General features: G+C 43.7%; 1 protein-coding gene across 1 annotated transcript in view; it reads left to right on the top strand.

The window, feature by feature from the left end:
- The window catches only part of LOC126457289 (ras-like GTP-binding protein Rho1), a 292,146-nt gene extending 279,918 nt beyond the window's left edge, over positions 1-12,228 (top strand). The window contains exon 5 of the mRNA XM_050093461.1: positions 10,131-12,228. Coding sequence (XP_049949418.1) covers positions 10,131-10,364 — 234 coding nt within the window. The 3' untranslated portion in view covers positions 10,365-12,228. The remainder of the gene's footprint in view (positions 1-10,130) is intronic.
- The last annotated feature ends 234 nt before the right edge of the window (positions 12,229-12,462 follow it).

Here is a 12,462-nt window from a genome sequence, read left to right as displayed (position 1 = left end):
ACTTGAGTGGTTAAAAAAAAACCTAAAACTATACTTAAAACAATGGAAAACAGATAATTTTAAAAAGAGAAACACACGTCAACTGAAGATTCAACACCTTTCCAGTAACATGAGAATAATTAAGTTACAACAGATTAAAGTATATGTTGGGCTCCCAACGCGCATCAGAATTTGCTTAAGGTGAAGGCCACAAGCTAATGGATACAAATTCAGAATTATTCCAGGTATAGACTTAACTTGAAAAGGAACTTTAAGTAGTGTGGCTGCGGTTGGAGGAAACAGCGCAAAAGCTGCCGAGTGTATGCACTCCAAATGACGTACACAGTCGGCTACTCAAGCCGACAGGGGGTGAGTAAGTGGGGCCTGGTCGTGGGTAACACGTACCAGGAATAGAGCACAAAAGATTATTAACGGCAATTTCTGTTAAAGCTGCCACAAGGACACTCGCATGACATTCAAAGCATCCGTACACACATTAGTTGGCTCTGAGCACTATGGGACTCAACTGCTGAGGTCATTATTCCCCTAGAACTTAGAACTAGTTAAACCTAACTAACCTAAGGACATCACAAACATCCATGCCCGAGGCAGGATTCGAACCTGCGACCGTATCGGTCCTGCGGTTCCAGGCTGCAGCGCCTTTAACCGCACGGCCACTTAGGCCGGCCACACATTAGTCCATAGTCGTTCAGAGGGAACAAATGCGCTCCGGAATAGACTAAAATTGATATGAGCCACTTAAATAGAACAGACGCGCTATACAATTTCGGAGCCTTCATATTTTGTGGGGCTCGACCACAGCTTGCCTCACAGTTGGGGTTTGGAGAGCCTCAAGACGACTTATGAGCTTTGTGTCCTCAACACAGGTACTCCCACTCTTTTCTGTGCTGCTTATGCATCATTCTCAACAATCGACCTCCCCTTCTGCTCTACATCCCTTGTAAACTCTGTTCAGTGGGAAGTCATTGACAACTTTCATTCTAGTGACCAGTTTCCACTCCACATTCACCTACTGGTTGGAGCATTATCTGAAGAGAAGTCGCCAAAATGGTCACAAGGGCTTACTGGACGCTGTTCACTCTGCTGACTGTGTCTGGACACCGTGTCAGAGTCCAGGAAAGCGTGGACCACGCTACACGAGAGATACATCATGCCACTGACATTCATCTCAAAGTCCTCAGATCATCTTCGGAGGCAACCTGTACTTTGGTGGATCGGTGTGCGCCACTCAGCAATCCAGGCCAGGCGTGCTGGTCTTCAGCAGTTTAAGTACTGCACGACAGCGGAGAACCTCACGGGATTTCGTGTAACCAAAGCGGACGCTCGACGCGTATATAAGGAGAGCAAGAAAAGGTTATGGCAAACGATCCTGGACTCCATCAACTATTCCACTTGTTCGACGAAAGTATGGGAAGCCGTCAGGAGTCGTTTATCAATAGTAGCAGTGCTGAAACAGGGGTGTCTCCTAACCGTGCCCAGAGACACCGCTCAGACGCTGGCAGGTAATTTTGCACAGACTGCAGCCAATGCCAGCGAGGATCCTGCGTTTTGCCTCTACCGTGCGACTTAAGACAGGGAGAAATTGGACTTCACGTCCAACAATTTTACAACTACCCTTTCTCCGTGTTGGAACTGGAATCGGCGCATTCTGAGACTCTTGATACTGTACCTGGTAACGACCAAATCCGGTGCTGCATGCTTCGACATTTGCCAGCGGAGTCAAAGGAAATCCTTCTGGAATGTTTTAATCTTATGCGGCAGTCATGTAACATCCCCAACTCTTGGAGAGAAGCACTTCTGACACCTCTCTTCAAATCAGGAAAGCACCACACATCTCCCAGTGATTGGAGTATCGCCTTAACGAGTTGTGTAGGAAAGACCCTGGACCGAATTGTTACTGTCATCTGGTCTGGTTTTTAGAGACCAGACAACTCTTCAGCCACTCTCCGTGTTGGTTCCTGAACTTTCGCCCCACTCTCGACAATCTGACCCTGCTAGAGGCAGCTATTCAGCAGGCTTTCCTGCGTAAACTTCACTGTATCGGCTTATTCTTCTATATCAGTAAGGCATATGATACTGTTTGGATGTAGCACAACTGCATCAATGCGGCTTTAGTGGCCACCTCCGCTTTTCCATGGCGTCTTTCCTGTCTAAGCGGTTTTTAAGACCAGAGATGGTAACACACTGTCAAATCGTTTTGAGCAGGAGAATGATATCCCTCAGGGCAATATTTTGCCATAGCCAAAACATTATCGTATCTACAGTGCCTTTTATTTGTGGACGAATTTGCTGTTTTTTGTTCCTTCTCCAGTCTTGCAACAGCCAGCCATCAGTGGCAACGCACAGTGCGGAGACTGGAGGAGTGCACTGTAAAGACGGATTTTCAGTTTCCAGGAAGTAAACGTATGTGTGTTTATTTTAATCGTTCTCGTCGTAATTTTAATTTAACCGGCCTTGCATATGGGGGACACTGTTCTACGTTTTAGAGACTTCAGGACGTTTCTGACTCCAAATTTCCGTGGTTGTCACACCTGAGAGAAAGGAAAGCCAGAACCCAGATGGCACTGGACGTCATAAAGCGCCTTAGCCACAGGTCTTGGGGAGCGGACATGGTGCATCTGCTCCACTTTTATAGGACGTTCTTGCATTGGTGGCTTGACTAAGAGTGCACAGTGTAAGGCTCGGCGACGCTTTGTTGTCTGAAGATGGGTGACGCTGTCCACCATGAGGGGATTAGGCTAGCCACGAGTGCTTTCAGCACCAGCTCCATACCCAGTCCCTCTGCTGAGGCTGGTGAACCGCCACTTACAATTCGACAGCACCTCTTCATGGTGCGTCAGACACGTAAGCTTCTCGCAGCTAAGAATTCACCACAAACCACACTGTTGCTCGTCCCCTCTGGAAAGCCGTTTCTCCCTTTGTCCACAAGCAACAAGACCATTTGAGTTCCGCGTGCGGTATGTGCTGGAGTTACTTGGAGCGGAGCAAGTCCAAGCTCAGATTCAGGGCTTTAATCGCCTGCCACCCTCGTTGCTGCAGAGACCCAATCATTTTAGATTTAGTGCAGTACAGGAAAGATTGCACTCACGCTTCTGTTTTTACTTCGCTATTGCCAGATAATTCATGTGAGCACGACGACTATGTAACTTTATTTATGGAAAGGTCCAAACAGGAGGACTCCGTTGGTTGCTCTGTTGTTTTCCCAGGCTGTGTCCTCAAGGTCGGACTTTACTGTCTTCGATGCAGTTATATTCGATCTTTTGGGCAGTGGAGCAGATGAAACGTTCCTCCAGTGCTAAATTTCTGGTCTGTTCTGATTCTCTGAGTGCCCTTCACCCTCTACAACGTTTGCACCCAGTAGACAATGTACTCCAGAATATCAAGGATGCCTTCCACCAACTACGACGACTGGAAAAGAAGCTGTGTTTCTGACAGGTACCAGCCCTATATGTATTGTGGGGAACGAATGGGCGGATCCAGCAGCCAAGGAGGCATGTCGTGATCGTCAGTTATTTCAGGGTAGCATCCCCCTGCATGCTATGGTCTCGCTGTCGAGATCCAGAGCGTAGACGTCGGTGGGAGGATGATTGGCTGTAAGTGACTGACAGTGAGCTCCATCGCGTACTCCCTTCCAGCCACGATGACGGGACGAGGTCGTCCTTAGGAGTCTTCATACAGGCCACAGCCCTATGACGCATGGCTTCTTGCTCCGGGGAGTGGACCCCCCATTGTTTGGTGCTTGTGGCTTACAGATCAATGAGCGTCACATTTTATTGGACTATGGTTTACCTTCCGATCACCGGAACTGCCGTCGCATCTGCCCTCTATTTCAGGGAACGTTCAAACGACTGTGGTTCAAGTTATAAAGTTTTGTGAATTTTCCAATATTTCTCCAAAGATTTGAGGCAGACGGTTTTAATGTGTTAACAGAGTGACTGGCTGACCCACGTTTTTGGAAGAAGTCAGCCACTGTCATTTCTATGTCCTTTCTTTGCCTCTTCTGTCGTTTTACTTGTTCTTCAATTTCATATATAACTAAGTTTACTTTTGCTCCGTTGTTTCAGCGCAAGTGCGACAGAGTTACTGTGTGACTGTGTGTAAATTCCAGTCCATGAGTGTATAACAATTTTAGAGATGTTATCCATATTAGTTTGTTTTAATGAGTGTAAGGGCGCTGATAACCTCGTCGCTGAGCGCCCATAAGCTCCACACACACACACACACACACACACACACACACACACACACACACACACACACGCACACACCTACTATAATTTGCATAAATTCTGAGGTGTACACAGCCAAGATATGCTTGAAATATATTTGTACATAAATTAATTACCAGATTTCATAGCTAAATTTCGGACAAGAATTTGCATCAAAACTGAGAGTCTCGAGAAGGGCAAGTTGTTGTTGTTGTTGTTGTTGTGGTCTTCAGTCCTGAGACTGGTTGATGCAGCTCTCCATGCAACTCTATCCTGTGCAAACTTCTTCATCTCCCAGTACTCACTACAACCTACGTCCTTCTGAATCTGCTTAGTGTATTCATCTCTTGGTCTCCCTGTACGATTTTTACCCTTCACGCTGTCCTCCAATGCTAAATTGGTGATCCCCTGAGGCCTCAGAACATGTCCTACCAACTGGTCCCTTCTTCTTCTCAAGTTGTGCCACAAACTCCTCTTCTCCCCAATTCCATTCAATACCTCCTCATTAGTTATGTGTTCTACTCATCTAATCTTCAGCATTCTTCTGTAGCACCACATTTTGAAAGCTTCTATTCTCATCTTGTCCAAACTATTTATCGTCCATATTTCACTTCCATATATGGCTGCACTCCATACAAATACTTTCGGAAATGACTTCCTGACACTCAAATCTATACTTGATGGTAACAAATTTCTCTTCTTCAGAAACGCTTTCCTTGCCATAGCCAGTCTACATTTTATATCCTCTCTACTTCGACAATCATCAGTTATTTTGCTCCCCAAATAGCAAAACTACTTTACTACCTTAAGTGTCTCATTTCCTAATGTAATTCCCTCAGCGTCACCCGACTTATCTGACTACATTGCATTATCCTCGTTTTGCTTTTTTTTATGTTCATTTTATATCCACCTTTCAAGACACTGTCCATTCCGTTCAACTACTCTTCCAAGTCCTTTGCTGTCTCTGACAGAATTACAATATCATCGGCGATCCTGAAAGTTTTTATTTCTTCTCTATGGATTTTAATACCTACTCCGAATTTTTCTTTTGTTTCCTTTACTGCTTGCTCAATATACAAACTGAATAACATCGGGGAGAGGCTACAACCCTGTCTCACTCCCTTCCCAACCACTGCTTCCCTTTCGTACACCTCGACTCTTATAAGTGTCATCCGGTTTCTGTACAAATTGTAAATAGCCTTTCGCTCCCTGTATCTTACCCCTGCCACCTTTAGAATTTGATAGAGAGTATTCCAGTCAACATTGTCAAAAGCTTTCTCTAAGTCTACAAATGATAGAAACGTAGTTTTGCCTTTCCTTAATCTTTCTTCTAAGATAAGTCGTAAGGTCAGTATTGTCTCATGTGTTCCAACATTGCTACGGAATCCAAACTGATCTTCCCCGAGTTCGGCTTCCATTCGTCTGTAAAGAACTCGCGTTAGTATTTTGCAGCTGCGACTTATTAAACTGATAGTTCGGTAATTTTCACATCTTTAAACACCTGCTTTCTTTTGGATTGGAATTATTATATTCTTCTTGAAATCTGAGGGTATTTCGCCTGTCTCATACATCTTGCTCACCAGATGGTAGAGTTTTGTCAGGACTGGCTCTCCCAAGGCTGTCAGTAGTTCTAATGGAATGTTGTCTACTCCCCGGGCCTTGTTTCGACTCAGTGGAATCAAAAGGGCAAGATATTCTAGTAAAATTAAAACTTAATTTTTAAAGTATTCACGTCACCGCCTGCTCGCTTGGATAGGTTTTGCGACTAGATTGGCAACATTGCAGACAAGTGAAGGCTCGTGTCCACAGGCTGACCTAACAGCTCTCAACAACAAACTGGACACAATATGTGAATCCACAGGTACAACCAACAAAACCACAGGAAGTTGCGTAAGGAAGACGGAAGGGGAAAGACCCTCCACTAAGAAAAAAATACCAACGAAACTGATCTCCTAGATTGAAAGAAACGGCATTCCTACCATTTATACGGCCTTTTAGCCATAGTTTGCAGACCAGTGTTCACAATAGTTGTACCTGCTGATCTGCGGATTATTCTGACTGCATACTTTGACTGTGTATTGTGTACTTAATGACGTTATCAATGTTATGAAAATCTATTGCTATTATACTTCTCAGATTAATTGTGCGATACGTGTATTTTTCTAATTTTCGAACTTTGTATTTCAAAGGTTGTATTTTTCTAAATTTGAATTTCTCAGATGTTACGGTAAAGCAATGCACACCTCACTTACGAAAACAAACTATTATTATTGTTATTATTATTTCGTTAATATTTTTCTATATTTTATAGTAATTTAATTCGTTATAAGTATACAACAGATGTTCTAACATAACACTGTTTAATTATAGTAAGGGTCCCCCCATCCCCACCCCAGTGGTTTCCGACTGTATGTTCAGATTAATCTCAAGGAACTGCTCTAGAGGTTTTGATACGGTTTCCACGAATAGGTAGAATATCACACAAGGAAGTATTTGCATATAATTTATTATCGCTAAGTAATAATGAGTGTCATTCTTTCTACCGTTAACTTTTTCCCATTCAATTAGCGTTTGTAGCGACGTCTCGTTCCACTGATGGGAGCCATCAGCTGGTTAGCTATAATGGAGACGGTATCTGGAAGGAAAATCAGTACAATAAAGAGCCATTGTAACTCCACAGAACAGCAAAGCTTCACCAAATTCACTGTCGGGCTTTATGGTTTACTGCTAAAACGCTCGCGGATAGATGAATGGTTGCGAGATCGAGTTCCGTCTGGCTCAGGTACTTTTCAGACTCACTTTTCACGCACGATTCGACACTCAGTGATGTGGAGATTCGCCAGAAACGACAAGTGGTTTCGATTCCATATTTATAAATACTTCGTGCCAGTAGGCTGAAGTATGATGAACTAATGTCCCCTGTTGCGTTTTGCTGTCCATTTGTTCAAAAAATGGTTCAAATGGCTCTGAAAACTATGGGACTTAACATCTACGGTCATCAGTCCCCTAGAACTTAGAACTACTTAAACCTAACTAACCTAAGGACATCACACAGCACCCAGTCATCACGAGGCAGTGAAAATCCCTGACCCCGCCGGGAATCGAACCCGGGAACCCGGGCGTGGGAAGCGAGAACGCTACCGCACGACCACGAGCTGCGGACTGTCCATTTGTGGTGGCTGTTTGACGGAACTGGCGATTTTAATAATGGTTGTCGCTAATACACTGACGGGAAAAAAATCACAACACCAGGGAGTTGAGCGACATAGATGAAAGATGGTAGTTGTCTTTCTACAACTGACAGATGGTATCTGTTCAGATTTCGCACCAGTCGCATACGAGTAGCGCCACTACGAGGATGCAAATCAGGTTTGCTCTAAATACGCGCTGTAACGGTCGTGTACGTTTGTTACCTTTGAGATTGGACGTGATGAATAGTCATGAATGCCTTTAAGGCGGCAAAGACACCATTATCAACACGTCACCGAGCTTAAACGATGTCGTATAACAGGGCGGCGAGAAGCTGGAGTATCCTTCTGCGATATTGCAGAAAGACTTGGCAGGACTGTAGCCACTGTATATCTTTGGTTACAGCAGTGGTAACGAGACTCTGGACGACCACGTGGCATTACGGAGGGGGAAGACCATCGTGTTAGGCGTATGGCTCTAGCTCATCGTAAAACATCTACAGGGACAATGTGAGCAGCAGTTGGTATCCACTGTGACACAAAGAACCGTCATAAATCGGTTACTTCAAGGGCAGCTCCGAGCAAGACGTCCTGTAGCGTGCATTCTACTGACTCAAAACCACCGCCATTTGGGACACAGAGGTGTCAAGCGAGAGCTCATTGGAGGGCTCGATGGAAGTCTGCTACGTTTTATGATGAAAGGTTGTTCTGTTTCGATGCCAGTGATGGCTGTGTGTTGGTTGGGAGGTGACCACTTGAGGGCTTGCAACCAACCTGTCTGTGTGCGAGACACATTAGATTTACACCGGGAAATATGGTGTGGTGTGCGATATCGTACGGCAGCAGGAGCACTCTCGTGGTTATCCGACGAACCCCGACTGCAAATCCGGACGTCACTCTGACGGTTCGACCTGTTGCGCCGCCATTCATGAACAACATCCAAGCGGTGTTTTCCAACAGAATAACGCTTGCTCACATACTCTACACAGTGTCGACCTGTTGCCTTGGCCTGCTCGATCACCAGATCTGTTTCCAATGGAACACATATGAGATACCAGCGGACGAAAACTTCAGCGTCATCGACAAACAGCATTAACGGTCCTTTTATTGACGACCAAGTGTACCAGACACGGAACTCCATCCCACTAACTGACATCAGGCACTTGTACAACACACTTGCATTACACATTCTGGCGGTTACACGGTTATTATAGTACCAGCATTTCCCACTTGCAATGGCTTAACTCACGTTTACATTATCCTGTGATCTTTCAATGTTCATTACTCTAGGTAAAATATTTTTTGATATTGCGACTTTCTTTCCGTCAGCGTAGATAGACTGATACGCGAGAAAGGTTTGTGAATAAAGTAATTACCGCTACGTTAGACAAGCCGTCCACTCGTAGATACTTGTGATATCTGTGTGAACCTATGGCGGATCGCTCGTTTTATATATTTTATTGTTGTTACTGTTAAACTCTCTTTCAAATTCTCAAGGTGGCAGGGGTAAAATATAGGGAGCGAAGGCTATTTGCAATTTGTACAGAAACCAGTTGCCAGTTATAAGTGTCGAGGGGCATGAAAGGGAAACAGTGGTTGGGAAGGGAGTGAGACAGGGTTGTAGCCTCTCCCCGATGTTATTCAATTTGTATATTGAGCAAGCAGTAAAGGAAACAAAAGAATAATTCGGAGTAGGTAATAAAATCCATGGAGAAGAAATAAAAACTTTGAGGTTTGCCGATGACATTGTAATTCTGTCAGAGACAGCAAAGGACTTGGAAGAGCAGTTGAACGGAATGGACAGTGTCTTGAAAGGAGGATATAAAATGAACATCAACAAAAGCAAAATGAGGATAATGGAATGTAGTCGAATTATGTCGGGTGATGCTGAGTGAATTAGATTAGGAAATGAGACACTTAAAGCAGTAAAGGAGTTTTGCTATTTGGAGAGCAAAATAACTGATGATGGTCGAAGTAGAGAGGATATAAAATGTAGACTTGCAATGGCATGGAAAGCGTTTCTGAAGAAGAGGAATTTGTTAACATCGAGTATAGATTTAAGTGTCTAGAAAACGTTTCTGAAAGTATTTGTATGGAGTGTAGCCATGTATGGAAGTGAAACATGGACGATAAATAGTTTAGACAAGAAGAGAAAAGAAGCTTTCGAAATGTGGTGCTACAGAAGAATGCTGAAGATTAAATGGGTAGATCACATAACTATTTGGGAGGTATTGAATAGAATTGGTGAGAAGATGAGTTTGTGGCACAACTTGACTAGAAGAAGGGATCGGTTGGTAGGACATGTTCTGAGGCATCAACGAATCACCATTATAGTATTGGAGAGCAGCGTGGTGGGTAAAAATCGTAGAGGGAGACCAAGAGATGAATACACTAAGCAGATTCAGAAGGATGTAGGTTGGAGTAGGTACTGGGAGATAAAGAGGCTTGCACAGGATTGAGAATCATGGAGTGCTGTATCACAGTCTCAGGACTGAAGACTACAACAACAACAGCTATTAAAATTGTAAATATCTGTGGCATGTTAAAAGATAGGGGTGGTGACGGCAAGCTTTCTCTGTAGAGGGATTGGAGCAGAGACAGTAACAAAGAAAGACCTCTCTCCAGAACCTAACCATGTGTCTGCTCCTGCCCCCAATCCTTCCCCAGATGACATACATAACAGCTGCAGCCCCTGCAAAACTGCATCAGAACGGAAAACTTGGATGTGTTGCAGGCTGTGTCCGTGAGTCGCACCATCTGCGCCACAACGTACGTGGAAACGTCGGCCAAGGCGTCGGCCAAGGCGGTGCGCGACGCCTTCGAGGTGGCGGCGCTGGCGGCCCTGGGCAAGCTCAACAAGCACCACGCGCTGCTGCTGCAGCAGCGCGGCCGCGGCTACCCCTGCAAGAGCAAGCTGGACCTCAAGGCCGAGCTCAAGGGCCGCGCCAAGAGCTGCAGCATCATGTGATGCCCGCCGCCCACACCCCCGACATCAACATCAGTGCCACCACCGCTGCGCGGCGCGTAGCCGCAGTCGGCACCGCCACTGCACTAGCCGAGGTGGCTGGTGAAAGCTGCCTCGCAGAAGCCGAGCTGGCGAAGTCACTTCCGGTCTGCACGACACACAAGCCCGGCCTTGAAGACTGTCGTCAGTCAAAATTATGAACTCCGAAGGAAGGTGTATAAATGGCAACTCAATCAGTGATGGAATACAGGGAAACATATGGCTGTTGCCCTTCGAAAAATGCATATTAATGGGAACATTATGAAGAGGGAGATGTGTGATACTAACAACATGTAAGCGAGTACTATCTTTCGCGGCCAATTTCTTTGACGAAATCTTAGCTGTTTATCATCCTGAATAATAGCTTCGTTCCGACGCTATTTGTCCAAAAGATGATAACCTGGAAACTCGTTGAATCTTGTTCCAAGATCAGAATTCAAGATAAAGACATTCATAAACGGAGCAAGTCAATAACGCGTTGTTCCGCCTGTGGCCCATATGAAAGCAGTTATTGGGGTTAATCCAGATTTATGACTTCTGAACTTTTACTTTACAATAATTTTAAAATAATTTACAGCTAATGAAGCAGCTACATTCATTGCAAAAATCTTTCTTCTGATGATAGTAAATGCCTAGAAAATTCTTCTGCATGTCCTTAGTGTAGCATTCATAAAACTCCCAGTTTGATGTGGAACATAAGCCTGTCAATAGTACTGCCTTTAGGTCCAAAAATTTATACAGTTTCGCACTTCTCTGCACAAAATGTTACCAAGTATGTTTGTGCCATATCTGGACTGAGATAAACTATTTCTGTACTTTATCTTTCAAAGATATATGCGTATCTGTACAAATTCCTCAGCCATACACAATATACACTCTACGAAAGAAAGAATAAAACTACAAATTAATTATCAGAATGGGACAGAAATCGGCAGGCGTGATGTACAGACAATAAAGTCATTAAAATTTCAGAAAAATTGGATGATTTATTCAAGGGAAAAAGCATCAAGAACTGGGCAAGTCAATAACCCATTGGTCCACCTATGATCTTTATGCTATTGTCATTCGGCTTAGCACTGTTTCACAGAGTTCTTCGATGTCCTCATGACGAATATCGTGCCAAATTCTGTCCAATTGACGCGTTAGATCGTCAGAGTTTGACACAATATCCTTCAAGAGGACACCCAATAACTGTATCAATCAATGCCAAGCCGAATAATGTTTTCATAAGGGCAAGAGGCGGACCTAGGCGTTATTGATTTGCTCATTCTACAAAGCTCTTTGTCTTGAATGAATCATCCAGTTTTTCCGAAATTGAAATCATATGTACATTATATCTTCTGATTTCCATCCCGTTCGCATACTTCCTTTTTTGTAGAGCGTCGGTTATTTTTTAAGAGTGTAATTTAATTAAGTTTACGACACCAATAAAGAAAGTTGGTCAAGGATTAGACATGCGTCACCCACATTTCTGGCATTCAAACCCGAATAAAATCAGTTTCTTCTTTCGAAAAATCCATTGAAGTATAGCAGTATATGATGCATGTACGCTGGTGCTGCAACCATTGTTGTTTAAACTGTACAATATTGTTTGTTCCCAATCTGTGACTTCTTTTTGTTTTTCGCGGAATGTACTAGATAAAAGAAAAAGAAATTGCAGCTTTTCGTTTCGAAGCTCTTGAAGCACAGATCTCATAAAAAACCACCTCAGAGTGGGCATGAACCATTTGGTGGGTCCTAATAAGAGTGACAAGAGAAATGTTAGGAAACAATTGTAGCAAATACTTTAGTATGTACTTGTTTAAATGGAGATGGAAAATGCTTTTTTTTTCTTGGTGATCCACTATTCACACTATTCATTGACAAGTTACTGTGTTGAAATGGCACACAGTAATAACAATACCTTTTGCCACAGACTTCAAGAAATAACAAATTCGACAATGATTATTCCTTTTTTGGTGTATTTTCGCTAAGAAAGTAATAGTGATGCAAATGTTAATCACATAAAATATGTTTCCCGCTAACTAAAATTAATGGCACAAATTTTTATACTGAGAAATTA

The sequence above is a fragment of the Schistocerca serialis genome, chromosome 2, assembly GCF_023864345.2.
Source record: "Schistocerca serialis cubense isolate TAMUIC-IGC-003099 chromosome 2, iqSchSeri2.2, whole genome shotgun sequence".
Lineage (NCBI taxonomy): Eukaryota > Metazoa > Arthropoda > Insecta > Orthoptera > Acrididae > Schistocerca > Schistocerca serialis.
This window is presented reverse-complemented; position numbering and strand designations above follow the sequence as displayed.